Raw genomic sequence first — 19796 nt, 5'->3', positions numbered from 1 at the left:
ATTCCAAGCTTGTATTGGTCTGATCAGCCACAGTTGGACACATTGAAACTTGACTCTAGTATAATGGTGTCATTTGGATCCTCTTCAAGAATGATGGACAACAACCCGGTTAACCCAGTTAACCAACCATGTATACTTTGTCTTGTCAGATAGAATGTAAGCCCTTTAAAGGCACTTCTTCCTTTGTTTCCCCAGCATCTAATGTAGTGCTGGCAAATAGCAGATATTTAATTAATGTTCTCTGACTGATTGATAATGTCTTCCTACCCTTTTTTCATAATAGAGGGGGAAGTATATGACCATTTGGTACCTACTAGTCAACCTTCGTAAACCTTCGATCTTCTCATCATGATGTAGGAGACAGAAGAATGGAGTGATAATTAGAAGGTCAGGGTTGTAATCTCAGTTCTACCACTAACTAACTAGCTATGTAACCTTAGTCTATATTTATATTTCTGGACACAAGTTTCCTCATTGATAAAATGAATATATGAATGAATGAATCAAAAAGCATTAATTAATCATTACCTTGTATCAAATACTATTGGGGCAGCTAGGTGACAGAGTAGATAGAACACTGGTCCTGGAGTCAGGAAGACCTGAGTTCAAATCCAGCCTGAGATACTTACTAGCTGCGTGACCCTGGGCAAATCACCTAACCCCGATTGACTCCTAAAAAAACCCCACTAGGCTAAGTATTAGGCATACAAATAAAAAAGAAACAAAGTCCCTAAATTAATTAAAGTTAATTAACTAAAAATTAAAAAGTCCCTAAATTAAGCCCAGAAAGGTTAAATGACTTGACAGTGGTCACATAACTGGTCAATATCAGAATCAGGACTAAAACATAAGTCTTCTGAATCTAAGAATGGTGAAGAACACTGACTCTGTCATAGGAAGCTTGGGTTAAAATCTCACTTTTAACATTTATTATATGTATGATCTTAGTAGGCAAATCACTTTGCCTCCCTAAATAAATATCATCATAGGTCATAGAGTTGAGAGGGTCATCAGTCCAACACTCTCCTTTTATTGTTGGGGTAACCAAGGCCCAGAAAGGGCTTCTTTCCCAAGGTCACATAGGTGAGTGGCAAAGGCAGGATTTGAACCCAGTTCCTCTGGCTCCAGAGATGATGTTCTTCTTCCTCAATCATAAAACGAAGGCTGATAACTAGAAGTCCTCCAAGTTCCCTTCAAACCCTAGATTTATTACTGGTGATAACAAAAACAAATTTCACTAGCAGAGTGGTCTAGCAAGTCAGAGGAGATCTGAGTTCGAATCTGACACTAACTAGCTGTGTGACCTAAGCAAGTCTCTCTGAACCACAGCTTCCTCACCTGTAAAATGAGAGAGTTGAACTAGGTAATTACACAAGTCTCTTCCACCTTTATGACTCTATATAATATGATTGAAAACTGGTCTTGACATTTTGATTTTCTTTTTCCTCTGAGTTTCAGGTATATGATTGAAATATCTTTGGCTGAAGGGAAGAAGGACCACTCATGGTTCACTGCCAGCTCAAGGGAAGTGAGAGGGAGGGAGGGAGACATAAAAACTGAAAAACAAACCAACAAAACAGTTGGACAAGGAAGCAAGAGTGGTTGCTTTTTTCCCCCTCTCTCTTTCTCCTTACGTCTCCTACCAGTCCAGCCAGTTCACAAGGCTCCTCTGACTTAATCCTCTCTCTGCAAGGGAGGACAATATCCATTTTACCATGTACAAAAGGTATTCATTCCCTAATGGAAGGATCCAATCTTAGCGGAAGAGAAAGCACTTTAATTGAAGAATTGCTGCAGTAAATCACTCTGTCTCCAGCTGTGAAACCGATTCATGTCTTCAAAGTCTCTTAGGAGCCTCTTCTGGCAGCCAGGACTGCTTTTTCAAAGAAGAAAAGAGAAAAAAAGGGGTAGAAGGGGGAAAAAATGAGAGGGGGAATTATGGGAAAGAATAGTTATTTTCTTGATCTTCCAAAAAAAGAGGAGAAAGTGGAGGTGGGAAGAAGGTGGAAGAAGGAAATAAATTAGCAAATAGAGTAATCAAGACTCAGTTATCCAAGTGGTGCACATGCAGATTATTTGTTTTCTGGATTACCCATATTACCAATATATTTTTAAAATAATATTTCATTTCTTTTTCTAATTATATGTCAAGACAATTTTTAGCATTCATTTTTACAAGATTTTGAGTTCCAGATTTTTCTCTGTCCCCTCCCCTATTCCTAAAATGGTAGGCAATTTGATATAGGTCGTACATGTTCTATCATGTAAAACATATTTCCATATTAGTCATGGTTGTCAAAGAAGAAACAGATCAAAAGGAAAAAACCATGCAAAAGAATAAAGTAACTGAAAAAGTATGCTTCAATCTGCATTCAGAGTCCATCAGTTCTTTAACTGAATATGGATAGCATTTTGCTTCATGAGTCCTTTTTACTTGTCCTGGATCATTGTGTTGCTGAGAAGAGCTGAGTCATTTATGGTTGATCATCATGGATTGTTGCTGACACTGTGTACAATGTTTTCCTGGTTCTGCTCATTTCACTTTGCATCAGTTCATATGAGTCTAGGTTTTTCTGAAATCTGACTGTTCATAATTTCTTATTGCACAATAGTATTCCATTACATTCATATACTACAGCTTGTTTAGCCATTCCCCAATTGATGGGCATCTCCTCAATTTCCAATATTTTGCCACTACAAAAAAGGCTGCTATAAATATATTTTCACATGTAGATCCTTTCTCGTTTTTTATGATCTCTTTGGGATATAGATCTAGCAGTGGTGTTGCTGGATCAAGGGGTATGGACAGTTTGCCCTTTGGGCATAGTTCCAAATTGTTCTCCAGAATGGTTGGATCAGTTCACAACTCAACCAACAGTGCATTAGTGTTTCAATTTTCCCACAGCCTCTCCATTTATCATTTTCCTTTTTTGTCATATTAGTCAATCTGATAGATGTTTGTTGTTTTAATTTGCATTTCTCTAATCAAAAGTGATTTAGAGCACTTTTTCATATGCCTATAAACAGTTTTGATTTCTTTATCTGAAAACTGCTTGTCCAGATCCTTTGACCATTTACCAGTTGGGGAATGGCTTGTATTCTTATAAATTCAGCTCTCTATGTATTTGAGAAATGAGGCCTTTATTAGAGACACTTGCTGTAAAGATTGTTTCCCCACTTTCTTCTTTCCTTCTAATCTTGATGGCATTGGTTTTGTTTCTGCAAAAGCTTTTGAATTTAATATAATCAAAATTATCTATTTTGCATTTCACAATGCTTTCTATCTCTTGTTTAGTCGTGAACCTGTAACTCACTTATCTTCTTTAAGAATTTGGATGCTATATCACTTGGTATGTATATGTTTAGTATTGATATTACTTCATTGTCTATGGTACCTTTTAGCAAGATGTCGTTTACTTCCTTATCTCTTTTAATTAGGTCTATTCTTGTTTTTGCTTTGTCTAAGATCTAGATTGCTACCCCTGCTTTTTTTTTTACTTCAGCTGAAGCATAATAGATTCTGCTCCAGCCCCTTACCATTACTCTGTGTGTGTCTCTCTGCTTCAAGTGGTTTCTTGTAAATAACATATTGTAGGATTCTGGTTTTTGATCCACTCTGCTATCCACTTTCACTTTATAGGAGAGTTTATCCCATTCACATCACAAGTTATGATTACTAACTGTGTATTGTCTTCCATCCTATTTTTCCTCATATTTGTCCTTTCTTTTCTTTCACTGTTTCCCTCCTCATCAGTGTTTTGCTTTTGTCTACCACATCCCCTGATCTGCCCTCCCTTCTGTCAGTCCCTCCCCCACCTTTATTTAATCTTCTCCACTCCTACTTCCCTGTTGGGTCAGATAGATTTCTTTACTCCACTGATTGTGTATATTATTCCCTCTTTGAGCCAATACTATTGAGAGTAAGGTTCAAACGATGCACATTGCCCACTTTCCATCTCTGCCACCAGTGTAATAGGTTTTTCACCCTTGTTAAATAATTTCCCCCATTTTACCTCTCCCCTTCCTTCTGTACCCAGTGTATTCTTCTTTCTTATCTGTTAATTATTTTTTATGTCATTTCCTCAAACTTACCTTATACCTGTACCCTTTATGCATATTCCTTCTAGCTGTACTATTAGTGGAACAATTCTTAAGAATTACAAGTATCTTCTTTCCATGTAGGGATGTAAACAGTTCAGCTCCATTGAATCCATCATGTTTTCTTTTCCCCTTTTCCCTTTTTAGTTTTCTCTTGGGTCTTGATATTGGAGATCAAATTTTTTGTTCAATTCTGGTCTTCTCCTTTTGAAAGCTTGAAATCCTTCTATTTCATTGAATGACCAATTTTTCCCCTTGGAGTGTTATGCTTCATTTCACTGGGTAGGTTATTCTTAGTTGTAATTCTAGCTCCTTTGCCTTCTGGAATATCATGTTCCATGACCTCCAGTTCTTTAATGTTGCAGCTGCTAAGTCCTGTGTAATCCTGATTGTGGCTCCCCAATATTCGAATTGTTTCTTTCTGGCCACTTGCAGTATTTTTCCCTTCACCTGATAGTTCTGTAATTTGTCTATAATGTTCCTTGGAGTGTTTATTTTGGGATCTCTTGCCCCAGGTGATTGGTGGATTCTTTCAAATGCCTTTTATATAGTTCAATGATTCTGACATTGTCTCTCCTGGAACTGTTTTCCAGATCAGTTGTTTTTCCAGTGGGGTATTTTACATTTTCTTCTATTTTTTCATTCTTTTGAATTTGTTTGATTGATTCTTGATGACTAATAGAGTCATTACCTTCCACTTGCCCAATTCTAACTTTTAAGGAGTTGTTTTCCTCAGTTAGCTTTTGTATTTCCCTTTTGGCCAATTGTACTTTTTTAGGGAGTTGTTTTCTTCAATGGATTTTTGTGTCTCTTTTTCCATTAAGCCAATTCTACTTTTTAAGTAGTTGTTTTCTTTTTCCAAGCTGTTGGCTCTTTTTTCATAGTTCTCTTGCATTGCTCCCATTTCTTTTCCCAACTTTTCTTCTACCTCCCATATGTGATTTTTAAGGTCCTTTCTGAGCCCTTGCATGAGTTCTTTCTGGTCTTAAGACCACTTCCTGTTTTTCTTTAGTGTTTTGCCCATAGCTGTTTTGACATTGTTGTCCTCTTCTGAGTTTGTGTCTTGATCTTTCCTGTCACCATAATAACCTTCTATGGTCAGATTCTTTTGTTTATTTGTTTGGTTTTTTGCTCATCTTTTTTTTTTACTTTTTCCTTTCTTTTAAATTTGAGCTCTGCTCCCAAAGTGGAAGGGGCACTGTCTCAGGCTTTTTGTGCCAGGAGTTACAGGCCCTGGCTGTTTGCCTAGTACTGCACTGATGTTGCCCTGAGGCCCATGGGGGACCCTCATGTCTGGTGCTGCTCTGAGGGGTTGGGATGGGGGATAGCTGGTGCTACTGGCTGCCATAGGGGTTTGGCAGCTTACCTGGTGCTGAATTGGGGTCCTAGTACTGGTGTCTGACATGTGCTGAGGCTGGTGGGGTGTTTCTATGTTTCCCCTGGTCTACACTGAAGCACGTCTGGCCACTGGTGGCTCCCTGTTTGCCTGGGGCTATGCTGAAGCACATGGACTTCTGGCTGCTGGACATTGCCTGTTGCCTGGGGCTACACTGAAATACTTGGTGGTTCTTGGAGCTGGAGTCTGCCTAGTCCTCAGCTATGCTGAGGCATGTGGGGGATCCTGGTGTTGGTGTTTGCCTGCTCCACCACTCAGGATACACTGGATATACTGACATACTCAGCAGCTCAGGATATACTGCTGGTTTGCTGAGGTGGGGCTTGTTCTTGGCTTGCTGGGATGCTTCCTGTCCTGGAATGTGCTGCCCTGATACCTAAGTGAGACAGACCTTTCTTGCAAATCTTCCAAGTTTCTTAGATCAAAAGTTTGTTTCACCCCATCTTTTTGTTGGTCCTACTGTCCCAGGTTTGTTTTAGGGTGCTGTTTTATGGTTGTTTGGAGGTGAAGATGGGAGAGTTACAGCAATTTACTGCTTACTCTGCCAACTTGGTTCCCAAAAGTCCAAGTGTCCAATATATTTTTAATCCTCCCTTATTCCTCCCCCCACCAACCCCTATCCATTATCCAAGCCGTGCCTCTCAGGGAATACAAGCCAATCTTATTAACCTAAAGTAATACCCATGAAAGTGCTACATGACTTCTGATTGGCCATATTTTGGTTTATCTATACCACTACTTTTCTCTGTCAGGATGCATAATTGGTCAGCTGGCTGCTATGTTTTATACAGGGTTGAATATATAGGGTATTTTCTAGAAATTTAAAAAATAATTCCTCCTAGGCACTCTGCCTTCACCTAAAGTAGCTGCAACCAGGAGACTGATTAGTAGTACCTCAATGGGATAACTAATCAACAGTAGTCAGGCAAAGATAATTGAGAAAACTCTGGCTATTCCACTTAATATACTAACGCAGGTCTTTTGGGGGGCAGAGCCAAGATGACGGCTGGAAAGCAGGGACTTGCATGAGCTCCCTGCCAGGTCCCTCCAAAAACCTATAAAAATGGCTCTGAACAAATTCTAGCACTGCAGAACCCACAAAATAGCAGAGGGAAGCAGGGTTCCAGCCCAGGACAGCCTGGGTGGTTGCTGGGTGAGGTCCATCATGCATGGAGCTGGGAGTGAGGGGAATGGAGCCCAGCATGGGTGGTGTGGCAGGACCAACCAGACCAGGAGCCAGGCAGAACAGGCCCTAGCACCCTGAATCAGTGAGCCGTGGCAGTTACCAGACTTCTCAACCCACAAACACCAAAGACAACAGAGAAGGTTAGTGGGAAAAGCTTCGGGGGACAGAGTGAAAGTTCACGGTTCGGCCACCACCCTGGGAGGCAGCGGGGATGGTGCAGCTACAGAACTACAGCTGCAGTTGCTTCCAGCCCCAGGCCCACCTGGTACGGGGAATTAAGTGGCTGATCAGAGCAGGAGTGCAGAGCCTGCTTAAGATCTAAGTCAGGTCCAGGTTGGTGGTTCTTGGGGGAGGAGGAGTGCTTGTGTAGCAGAGCTGGCTGTAGAGAAATAGCTCTGAAAACAACAGCACATCCCCTCAAGCTTGGAACAAAGTACTTTTTACAAGCAGTCATACCCCAACAAAAAACTCAAGGGTCAAGTAAGTTGGCTGGGAACATGGCCAGGCAGTGAAAATGCACTCAGATTCAGTCTCAGACTTTGGAATCTTTCTTTGGTGACAAAGAAGACCAAAACATACAGCCAGAAGAAGTTAACAAAGTCAAAGAGCCTACATCAAAAGCCTCCAAGAAAAACATGAACTGGTCTCAGGCCATGGAAGAGCTCAAAAAGGATTTGCAAAAGCAACTTAGAGAAGTAGAGGAAAAATTGGGACAAGAAATGAGAATGATGCAAGAAAACCATGAAAAACAAGTCAATGATTTGCTAAAGGAGACCCCCCAAAAATACTGAAAAAAGTACTGAAGAAAACAAAATCTTAAAAAATAGACTAACTCAAATGGCAAAAGAGCTCCAAAAAGCCAATGAGGAGAAGAATGCTTTGAAAGGCAGAATTAACCAAATGGAAAAGGAGGTCCAAAAGACCACTGAAGAAAATACTACCTTAAAAATGAGATTGTAGCAAGTGAAAGCTAATGACTTTATGAGAAATCAAGATATTATGAAACAGAACCAAAGGAATGAAAAAATGGAAGACAATGTGAAATATCTCATTGGAAAAACCACTGACCTAGAAAATAGATCCAGGAGAGATAATTTAAAAATTATTGGACTACCTGAAAGCCACGATCAAAAAAAGAGTCTAGATATTATCTTTCAAGAAATTATCAAGGAGAACTGCCCTGATATTCTAGAGCCAGAGGGTAAAATAGAAATTGAAAGAATCCACAGATCACCTCCTCAAAAAGATCCCAAAAAGAAAACTCCTAGGAATATTGTTGCCAAATTCCAGAGCTCCCAGATCAAGGAGAAAATACTGCAAGCAGCCAGAAAGAAACAATTTGAGTATTGTGGAAACGCAATCAGAATAACACAAGATCTAACAGCTTCTACTTTAAGAGATCGAAGGGCTTGGAATAGCATATTCCAGAGGTCAGTGGAGCTAGGATTAAAACCAAGAATCACCTACCCAGCAAAACTGAGTATCATGCTCCAAGGCAAAATATGGATTTTCAATAAAATAGAGGACTTTCAAGCTTTCTCAGTAAAAAGACCAGAGCTGAATAGAAAATTTGACTTTCAAACACAAGAATCAAGAGACGCATGAAAAAGTAAACAAGAAAGAGAAATCACAAGGGACTTACTAAAGTTGAACTGTTTTGTTTACATCCCTACATGGAAAGATGATGTGTGTGATTCATGAGACCTCAGTATTAGGGTAGCTGAAGGGAATATACATATATATGTGTGTGTGTGTGTGTGTGTATATATATGTATATATATGTGTGTATATATATATATATATATATATATATATATATATATATATACAGAGAGAGAGAGAGAGAGAGTTGAATATGAAGGGATGATATCTAAAAAAGTAAAATCAAATTAAGGGAAGAGAGAGGAATATATGGAGAGAGGGAGAAAGGGAGAGATAGAATGGGGTAAATGATCTCACAAAAAAGCAGTTCTGTTGGGAGGGAAGAGGGGGTGGGTGAGGGGGAATGAGTGAATCTTGCTCTCATCAGATTTGGCCTGAGGAGGGAATACCATACACACTCAATTGGGTAACTTACCCCACAGGAAAGAAGGAGGAAGAAGATTAAAAAGGGGGGACAATAGAAGGGAGGGCAGATAGGGGGAGGAGATAATCAAAAACAAACACTTTCGAAAAGGGACCAGGTCAAGGGAGAAAATTCAATAAAGGGGGATAGGTTAGGAAGGAGCAAAGTATAGTTAGTCTTTCACAACATGAGTATTGTGGAAGGGTTTTACATAAGGATACGCATGTGGCCTATGTTGAATTGCTTGCCTTCTTAGGAAGGGTGGGTGGGGAGGGAAGAGGGGAGAGAATTTGGAACTCAAAGTTTTAAAAACAGATGTTCAAAACCAAAAAAAAAGTTTTTGCATGCAACTAGAAAATAAGATACACAGGCAATGGGGCATAGAAATTTATCTTGCCCTACAAGAAAGTAAGGGAAAAGGGGATGGGAGGGGAGTGGGGTGACAGAAGGGAGGGCTGACTGGGGAATGGGGCAGCCAGAATATGTGCCATCTTTGAGTGAGTGGGAGGGTAGAAATGGGGAGAAAAATTCGTAATTGAAATTCTTGTGAAAATCAATGCTGAAAACTAAATATATTGAATAAATTAAGTAAATAAATTTAAAAAATATATACTAACTCAATATTTTTTTTCAATGAAGATGTCATTGTTGATTTAGACAATAGCACATGAATTAATTGACTACTTATGATTTGCAACTTACGCCATTTTAGGAAAGTATTGAAAGAAAAACAATTTCTAAGTACAAATGCTCTATCTTGTTGCTACCTTAAACTTTTAAAATCTATCTCAAAAAAAAAGAATTCCAGCAAGGAGTTTCTCTAGATGATAAGCACTAATTTCTAAGTACAAAAGATATACCTTGTTACTGACTTAAACTGCTTTCAAATCTATCTCTAAAAGGAAAGGATAGCAGCTAGGAGTTTCTCCAAATGATTATCACTATTTGTGGCAGGCTCTGTCTATTTTAATTTATAGGTTTGTTTGGAGGTGAAGATGGGAGAGTTATAGCAATTTACTGCTTACTGTCATCTTGGTTCCCTACAAATTACAGTAGCAGTGTTAAATACGTCAGTAGTACTTTTCTATTACTTTGATCATGAAATGCCTTTAATAAACTCTTAAATTACATCACCTTAAACCATTTCCCCAGTGCTCAGTTCCAAGCCTCCCTAGTAGCTCCCAAGGAAGTTGCTGTGGTAACGCAAAAAACAACAATATATTTAAAATCAGAGGATCAGCATTCGAATTCTGAGTCTGATCTATCAGTTTCATAACCTTATCAAAAGGGGAAAGTATGGTCTTTTAGCCTAGTCTGTTCTTAAGGAAGTGTATTATGAAGGCAGAATTTATGATTTCAAAGAGAATCATATATATGTCTGAAAGGTTCGGAACCGCAGGATATAAGGAATTCTCTAAGTAGAAGGCAGAAGAATTAGAGCATGTATTTAAGCTCCAAAGTAACAGACCCATGAACCAGCGTCCCCATATTTTGATGAAAAGCTTCCAGGCCCAATAAGTCTGCCTCACAAGAGTAACCAGGAGGCCACAGAGAAGCATGATGGTATAAAGCAAAATCATATACATGCTTCCCCTCTACGGTGAGAAGATTACTCATTGGCCTCAAGTCCTTGCTCAGCACTCCTCGGTCCACACGTGGGTCAGCTCTGCTACCAGCAGCTCCTGCTTCAGCTTTGGCTGTAGCTGTCTCTGGCTCCAACGGAAAAGGATCTTCAAGCTGTCTTCTCTCTTCTTATAGAGTTTTTGACATCATCAAGTGTCACCTGAATGACCAGAGCCCAGGCTCTGGTGATTGGTTCTTGAGTTGACCCCTCCCCTTAGGACCCTGGGAGGTTCACATCCACATAGATTAGGTTAACACCCAATAGGGCATGGCTCTGGAGTTAACACCTCCCCTTAGCCAGCCCCATGAATCGTCACAAAGAGGCGGACTTAAACCCATGTGGTCTAAAAGCCTCTGCTGTCCCAGACATGTAAACTAGGCCCTCCCCGGAGTTAGCCCTACCTTGGGCCCCACCTTAGTTGCCAATCCACACCCACTAAGGTTTTATACCTAATAGGGCTCTGGGCCTGGGGCCCAGCAGCTAGTAAGGCTTAATGAGATAAACTGAGTTACTCAAAGAATACAAAGGCCATTTTGCTTACCAACACAGGAAGCCATACTGATTCTTCTGATCACCACTCTGTTTTCTAGATCATTTATAAAACTAGAAGTTTGGATTCAGTGGTCCTTGAGGTCTCTTCCAGATCTAAAACTATTATCCTGAGATCTCATGTTCGTTAATTATCCCTTTAAAAATACATTCTAGTTGGAGTTTGGTTGTTGTTTTTTGTTTTTTTGCTTGCTAGGAATTAAAATTAATCTCACTGGCCTGTAGTTTGAAACTGCATTCTCTTCCCTTTTTTGAAAATGAGGACAAGTTGTTATCAGATCTTCTGTTTACCTTGACCTATGCCCTAGTACTTCAACCTTACCATGGCCTCCTGGGAGATGGTGTCCATTGAATCTTCCTCAGCTGTCACTTCAAGACCCCATCCTGTCTCCTCTTGTATTTCTTGAATTAACATGCTTGTGATAAATGAGACTAATTGTAAAAGCTAGCAAGGTTCTTTCTTTAAGAAAAAAAGAAGTCTTTTTCTATTCTGAATTCAATAAATGTCAAACAAAGTGAGCACCACCATATACAAAGCAGGGCTGGGAAAGAGGACTGCACATGGAACCATGGATCTTTACAGAGACAACATATTCAATGTGTAACTTTCAAAGATTTCCTACTTGTTGGTATTTTCTTCTGGCCTTCCTACTGATCTAGTCTATGTAATTAAAAAATTCTTTCTTCCTTCTTTTTTCCTTCTTTTTTCTTTGTTTCTCCCTTTCTTTCTTCTTTCCTTCCTTCATTCCTTCTTCCCTCCCCCATTTCTTCTTCTCTTTGTTCTTCCCTCTTCCCTTCCTTCTTCTCTTTCTTCCCTCCCTCTATTCCTCCTTCTCTTCCTTCTTTCATTCTTCCCTCCCTCCATTCCTTCTTCTCTTTCCTCTCTTCCACTATCCCTTTCTCTCTCTCCCTCCATTCTTCCCTTCCTTCATTCCTCCTCTTTTTCTCCCTCCCTTTGCTTCTCCTTCCCTTCTCTTCCTTCCTTCAATTTTCCCTCCCTTCCTCCAGCAACCTATCTCCTCTCTCCCTCCGACCTTCTCCTCCTGTATCCCCCAGGTTATTTCTAAATATTACAGAGCCCCATCCTGGAACCTGAGCAAACAATTGCCCTAGCCAGGGATGGGGAACCTATGGCCTTGAGGCCACACGTGGCCCTCTATGTCCTCAAGTGCAGCCCTTTGACTGAATCCAAACTTCACAGAACAAATCCCCTTAATAAAAAGATTTGTTCTGTAAAACTTGGACTCAGTCAGAAGGCTGCACCCAAGGACATAGAAAGCCACATGTGGCCTGGAGGTCCCAGATTCTCCGCTCCTGCTAGCCTCTTGCCCAAGGTAGCTAGGTAGAATAGTAGATAGAGCTATGAGCCTGGAGTCAAGAAAACCTGAGTTTAAATATGGCCTCTGTGTGACCCTGGACAAGACACTTAACCTCTGTTTGTCTCAGTTTCTTTATCTGTAAATTGGGGATAATTATTGGATCTACCTCTCAAAATTGTAGCAAGGCTCAATTGAGAGATTCATAAAGCACCTGGCACCTAGTAGGCATTTCATAAATGCTTGTTTCCTTCCTCTCTCTGCCCCCCCTCCCCATTTTGTTTATGATGCTTAAAACAGTTACTGTGCTATGTACATGTCCTTTGAAAATCTGAGCTGCTGCTGATCTCTCAATGAAAGTGCATTGGTCTTTTTAAGACACGTTTTCTTTCATATTAGTTATTCGTAATGAAGTCATCAGAATTTTTTTCTCCAGAGCCTTCTCTTCTTCTTGAGTTGACTTTCTTGTAGCATCTCAGGCCATGGCATCCTACTAATATTTTCACTGAAATCTTTGAAATTCACTCTCTCCAAATCTCTGGAACATGGAAAAAATATGCCCAGAATTATGGTATTCTGCCCTGCCCACAAGATTCTCCTTTGGTTTCATTTGTGGGGACTACTCAGGAAAGGTGGCTGTTGCAACATTTCCAAACTTTAACAACCTTATCTTGGAGAAGAAAAAAAAAGCTTTAAACAAAAGCAGTGTTCTGATTAAAGTGAGAAATAAAAAACAAGGGATTGGGGCATCCTATTTTAAAATGGAAACATGCAGTTGGAATACTAAGAAGGATCTGTTTGCTGTTTCGGGCCCAAACTTCAAGATAGAGAGAGCCTGGCTCCTCTGGGGATCCTGACATTTCAGGAAACTGGGGCACGCCTTTATCTCACCTCCCCTCTGAGACCAACTATCCAATAAGGGGTGATCAGGGCAGGAAATGCTAACTCTTTGTCTCCCAAACTGAAGCCTTTGAGTGGCTGAGTAAACCACATCTATAATAAAGGACTGCAAATGTAGAAACATTGGGTGGCTGGTAAAGTAATATTCCCAGCAGGGAAACTGGAGAGGCCATTTGACAAGAATTTGTTAACGGAATTGATCTGATTACTCAGCGACTTTCACAGCAACTGCAGTTAATGTACCAGGCAAAGAGGGGGGCTGGGATTGCTTTCCATTCTATTTAATTTCTGTTTTCGAAGAATGAATATCAGGGGAGCTGCTTTGGTTAAACAAGCCTTTAAAAATGGAGAATGCCAGAATGTTCAGAAAGCTGTACGGATTTACTGGCAAATGTCCATGCTGCACAATATTTTTAGTCTGGCTACTTCTCTTTCTGCCTTAGTACAAAGGGGGCCATTTCCATTGACGGGGCAAATAGATTCAAGGATGAAAAAAATAAGCCTGACCCTAAAATAAATTGCAATACAGGGAAAGCAGACAATAAAAAAAAATAACAAAAAGATCCTTAACTAACATTTTTCACTTAGGGCAAGCTTCATGATATAAGCCAGGACAAACAACATGTTGTGCATCCCCCAAGTCAACTTTTTAAGATAAAATCAGATGTAGGTGTGAAGGAAGGGTCAGGGAAGAGAGGTGGTAGAAACCCCAGGACATACTGAGGCTGGTTGGAGAAAATTCACCATGGATGTGGCAGCCAGGGGGGTGGAAGCATCTGGTAGCTTTATCTTTTAAGTAATTATTCTTGCTAACTTCATGCTAAACTCAGCTATTTCCACCTGCTGAAGAAGTGTAAGTGCTGTCAGAAACCTCTAAATTTCGGTGCCCTGGGGCAAAGCCCCAGTTAGTCCAGCCTAGTTACAGCTCTGAAAACAAAAATCGGCACCCTTAGCTCTCTTCCTCTAGGCTATCACTGCATGCACTTGCTAAATTTATTGTCAAGGGGAATTCATTAGTGGAGGTGAGACTGAAGAAAATTTCCTAGGCTAGTAAAACATCACTAAGAACAAATACACACACACACACACACACATATACATATATCATACATATACTGTGTATCCACACATACACAAGTAAAATTTATCTGCAAACAATTTGTGTTTTTCCTCTTCCCAAAAAGGAACTTTGAGGTCTTAAATACTAAAGCTATTCCAACATAGGGGTGTGTGTGTGTGTGTGTGTGTGTGTGTGTGTGTGTTTAGAAGGGAACAAAAAGGAAGACATTTGCCTTAACTTTGTGTATAGCCTGTATTCTATTCTATCTATTTAGTGTTTCTTGGTGCCCTGATCAATTCCCATATATTTAACTATCATTTCTATGAGATGATTCCTACGTCTATATATCCTAATCTCCTTCCTATTCCAGCCCTACTATCTGTTGGCTATTTTGAACTGAATTCTTTTAGGCATCTCCATCTCAAAATATCCAAAATGGAACTCAAACTAACCACTTTTCTGAACTTCATTATTTCTGTATTGGGCAGCCCATGCTTCCGGTCACTCAGATTTGCAACTTCAGAATCATCCTGGATTCTTTACTCTCCCTCACTGTGCATACCCAGTCAGTTGCCAAAGCTGGTCAATTATACCTTTATGACATCTCTCAAATCTGTTCCCTTTCTTCCACTCATACCATAACCATTCTAAATCAGAGCCTCATCACCTTCTGCCTGGTCTATTATAATAACATTCTAATTGGCCTCTGCATCTGGCCTCTCCCCTCTCCAATCCATCCTCCACACAGCTACTGAAGTGATATTACTAAATCATAGGTCTGCCCATGTCATTGCCCTGATTAGGAAATGCCAGGGATTTCCTACCAACTAGGATCAAATACAAACACCTCTGTTTGGCATTGCAAGTCCTTTACAATATGACTCAAACCTCACATTCTAGCTTTATTACACATTAATCTCCTTCATGCACTCTTTTTTCTAGCTAAACTGGTCATCTCATGGTTCTTCACATATGATAATACATATCCCATCTCCAGGCCATTACTCTGGCTGTGCCTCATACCTGGTATATAAACTCTTCTCACCTCTACCTCATAGAATCCTGAGTTACCTTCAGAGCTCATCTTAAATACCACTACCTACCCGAAGCCTTTCCTGATCCACCCAGTTGCTAGTGCCTGTCCCCAAAATGACCTTGCATATTGTGTGTATGTGTGTGAGTACATGTTGCTTTCCATTGATAGAATTTAAGTTTCTTCAGAGAAGAGACTGTTTCACTTTTATCTCTGTATCCTTCCCCAGCACTTAGCACAATGCCTGGCACAGAATACTTGCTTAATAAAGTCTTGTTGATTGATTTAGGCAGGACAAGCATTATCACACCACTTTACAAATGAAGAAACAAGATTGGAGAGGCTGTGACTTGTTTCACTTTCGTCCTTATATTGCCAGTGCTTAGTACCAAGTGCTTGGCACTTAATAAGTGCTTAATAAATGCTTCTTGATTGACTGATCCCCTGAAGTTGAAGAATTAATGAGTGGCCAATCTGGGACTCAAATTCAAGTCTTTTATCTACTGTCTGTCTGAAACACTGCCCGTTGTTTTATATTTATTCCATTGGAGTTTCCTCTCTAATCCAAGACACTACAGAGAGGAGCCTGATGTCTGATGGCCAAGGGCTTTGCAAAGTTTTCTCCAGGGTTTAAGTAAGAGGGTAGATTTCATCCAGACTGTTCTTGTAGTCATTATTTGCTTCTCAACTGTGTTTAGATTGTATTAGATGAAAGAAGGCGTAGGGAATGTATGGAAGAATTATGTATGTAAGGAACCTTCAAGGCAATTTCACACAGAGAAATAAGCAAGGGACATGGTACAGATTTTTTTTAATGGTCAGAGGACTAAAGTTGACATCCCAGTGCTGGTGTTTATTATCTATATTACTACAGGTAAAGAACATTTTTGGGTCTCAACTTTCTTAACTATCAAATGAAGGGGTTGGACTAGTTCAGATATTCTTAACCTTTTGTGTGTCTGTTATGGATCCCTTTGGCAGTCTGGCTGAAGCCTATGGTCCTCTTCTCATAATAATGTTTTTAAATGCATAGAATAAAATGCATAGGTTAACTAAGGAAACCAATTATATTGAATTACAGTTATCAAAGTGTTTTTTTTTTGAAAAACAAGTTCATGGACCTTGGGTTAGTAACCCTTGGACTAATTGAACTCCAAGGTCCCTCCTAGTTCTATAGCCTAGGATCTTTCATCTGTCTAGTCCTATCTACTGGAATTATTCTTTTTGGCATTATGAAGTATCTCTGTCAAAAACAGAGCTTAAGAACTTTAAGCTGACCTCAAAGGAACTTTTCACTCTATTTTTCTGTGCATTCTTTCTCTTTCCCACTGGACACTAAGTTGAGTAGTCCAGTAACTGCCCTAGAAACCCCTGGGTAATGAGTGGTGACTACAGCCAGAATCAGATTTTCTCATCTACATATTAAGGCCCTATCTGGACCTGTGGGTGAATTTTACTGAACACTGACAGATGGCAGGGCTTTGTATTTTCTTTGGATCAGTCCCTTGTGTACTGGCTCACAAGCCAGGGTATCCCTCTCATGCTGGGCTGTCCCTGAGATAGAGTAACAAGCTAGGCCTCATGAGGGCCAAAGTAGACAAATCAGAGCCAGGAAGCACACAGAAACCATAGATGAAGCCAAGTCAGTAAATGGAGGCAAAGCCAGGTATGTATGTAGGAAAACAGAAGTAGTCACAATGTGCCAGTAACAAGGGGACTTTTAATTGAAGCAAGGTCTCTCTCAAACTGGATACCTTTTATAGTCATCCTATTGCAAGAGCCAATGGCTTCCTTCCCAGGGCAGCACCTCAATGCGTTTGGCAGATCCTGACAGCTCCTAGCCAAGAAACTATTAAGTCTGAGAATTGCTATTTTGGGAGGTCATTCCAGAAAAACCAAGAGTATTCTATTGACCAAGACTATTTGTTCTGTCACTGGTTTACAGTGACTAAACAAATATGCCTTTGGTGAAAAGAGACACTGCCTCTCACTCATAGTCATTTTTTTTTTTAGTTTTCCTTGACCTCTCCCTCGAAGTACTTCAATGTCTCTACAAATGGCATCCTTTTCTCCACAACAACATTTGATTTTGAAGCAGGACACAACAGGTATGGACTGGCCAATGCCCTTTCTTTCAGAGTTGTTTGGATGCATTAGTGGGGATAGGCAGGAGCTCAAGGAGGAACAGTCACTGATAGAGGAAACATTATGAATAAAGACTTTCTAAGTGAGGAAGGCTTGTATAACCCTGAGTATTCTGTTTCCCTCCTGCACTCCACTCAGATAGTGTCTACACATGGAGAGCAAAGTTGAGGAAATTATCTGGATGATTCTGCCCAGTCTTCTTCTCCTATCACCCTTCCTCCCTCCACTCTGAAAAAAAAAGGAACTACCTTCACATTGACTCAATTATGATTTCTGGAAACATCCAAATAGCTCCAGTAAAAGTGATTGGGAAAGGGGAAGGTGGGGCTCTTGAATCAGCTGGATCTAACTTTAGGTCTTCACTCTACTTTGTCTGTGAATAGAGGAATAGCAACAAAGTACTAGTCAGATGACTGAAGGCAAGATTCCAGTGTACAGGTGAGTTCCTCAGGAATATAGAATAAGAGACAAGGAAGACAAATGGAGAAAGGGTCTTGGAGAGATGGAAAAAGAAAAGGATGACCATTATGTCACAATATTAAATGGGCAATTTCCTCTCTTGCCTGTACTTTAATCTGGGTTTTCTTGTTCAGATCTTACCCAAAAGCACTGAATCTATAGTCCTGGGATCTGAGTTTGAATGCCTCATTGCCATTTTCTATCTGTGTGACTTTGGGTGAATCCTCTTATTAGGATTATTTCCTCATCTGTAAAATGAGGGCTTTGGACTAGATGACTTAGAGCTCCGTTCTAATTTTACATCTATTATATTAACTATGCCACCATCTTAGCTTTTATTCTCATCTTTGGTGCTCTTTTGCTGTTATGAGGAAAAGCAACACTTGGCAATTGAGGGAAGGGAAGAGGATCATCTCTCACCATTCCCTCTCACCCCATTTTTCGCAATTATCCAAAACATGAAACCCTAACTTGGGTTTGTTTCTCCCCGATAGGTATGTGATTGATGTGGAAGTAGTGGACAGTGGGGAGCTTAAAGCCACCAGAACATTCCTAGTAAACATCATAAATGTTAATGATGAAAGTCCTTACTTTACCAGGTAAGCCCAAAGCTCACCCCTCCTCCTAGTCTGGTTCTTTGCAAAAGATCCCTCACTGAGGTGGGGAAGTGGACAAGCACAATTTCAAAGAGTTTCATGCTTGCTGATCTGTGACAAGACAAGACAAGAAAGCAATGGCTGATTTTTCAGTTTCTCTGTCTTTGTTTCTCTCTGTGTTTCTCTCTTGGACTCTGTCTTTTTCTGTGTCTCTGTCTCAGTGTCTGTTTTTCTATCTCTGACTATCTGTCTCTCTCATCAATTCATTCTGACTCTAGGCTTTTATATTTTTCATTTCCCTGCCTTTTTGGGAAAACAGATGTTGGGATGGTTCCCTGGGGTGAGGTAGGCCTGATATCTATTTTTGGGTAATGGGGAAAGGATATAATTTTATTTGATGGCTTAGCTCAGTGGGCATAGTCACCATTACATGCTCTGATCTTTCTTATTCCACCTTTGAAGTCCTACCCTAGTATATTTTTGTTATTTGGCTATAGAAGCAGAGTATCTTTTATTGCCTTTCTCTTTGGTCCCCAAAAACACATATAAGAGACCAGTCAGTCACTAGGAAAATGTGAAAAACAGCTGCTCAGTTTAATCACATTTACAGACATGAATAAAGCCAATGTAAGATGAAAGGCAGCCTGGTATAAGTGGATAGAGTGCTGGACTTAGAAGCAGGAAACTGAGAGACATGGTGGCATGATGGAAAGAGAATGAGCTTTGGAGTCAGGACCAGAGTATATAGACCCTGCTTCTGCCTCTTACTACCTGGGCAAGTTGGCCCTCAATCTCCAACTCCGTAAAATGAGGGTTTGGTCTAAATGACTGTCCACCTACTGACCTATTATCCTGAATCCCACCTCTGACACTTAATGGTTCTGTGATTATGGACAAAGTCACTTAACTTTGCTTACCCTGTTTCCTCATGTGTAAAATGGGGGTGACACTCATCTATAAAATGAGGATGTTGGACTGGAAAATCCCTTCAAGCTCTCTGCCTGTAACCCTGTGACCTCTACTTTAATGCTCTTGACACTTCCGTCCTCCACTTTAGCATACATAACTTAAATATGAAACTCCTGGATGCCTGGATGGTAAAAAAAATTTACCTGGTCTAAGCTTAGGTGGGACAATATCAAGCAAACTCCCATTTTATGCCTCCCAGAAGGAGCAAAACAACACATCAGTGCTGGTTCCCGGATGAAAGCTGTACAGATAGGGATGGGGATTTTAGTTGACATCCCACATCCCTGCACACACAGCACGGCCTATTTATAAATAGATTGTGACATCAAAGACTGGATGCAGGGTCGGAAACTGTCACCGTACATCACTGCTGACGCACAAACAACCCTTTAGCAAAAGG

The 19796-nt window shown here is 40.3% G+C and overlaps 1 protein-coding gene across 1 annotated transcript in view; it reads left to right on the top strand.

The window, feature by feature from the left end:
- CDHR3 (cadherin related family member 3) overlaps window positions 1-19796 on the top strand; it is a 97465-nt gene that overhangs the window by 24474 nt on the left and 53195 nt on the right. Inside the window, exons 5-7 of the mRNA XM_036762032.1 lie at window positions 1852-1863; window positions 17241-17335; window positions 18326-18430. Of these exons, the coding sequence (XP_036617927.1) occupies window positions 1852-1863; window positions 17241-17335; window positions 18326-18430 (212 nt within the window). The remainder of the gene's footprint in view (window positions 1-1851; window positions 1864-17240; window positions 17336-18325; window positions 18431-19796) is intronic.

This window comes from Trichosurus vulpecula, chromosome 5 (genome assembly GCF_011100635.1).
Source record: "Trichosurus vulpecula isolate mTriVul1 chromosome 5, mTriVul1.pri, whole genome shotgun sequence".
NCBI classification, from domain to species: domain Eukaryota; kingdom Metazoa; phylum Chordata; class Mammalia; order Diprotodontia; family Phalangeridae; genus Trichosurus; species Trichosurus vulpecula.
The sequence above is the reverse complement of the archived record's forward strand: the minus strand, read 5'-3'. Positions and strand labels throughout refer to the sequence as shown.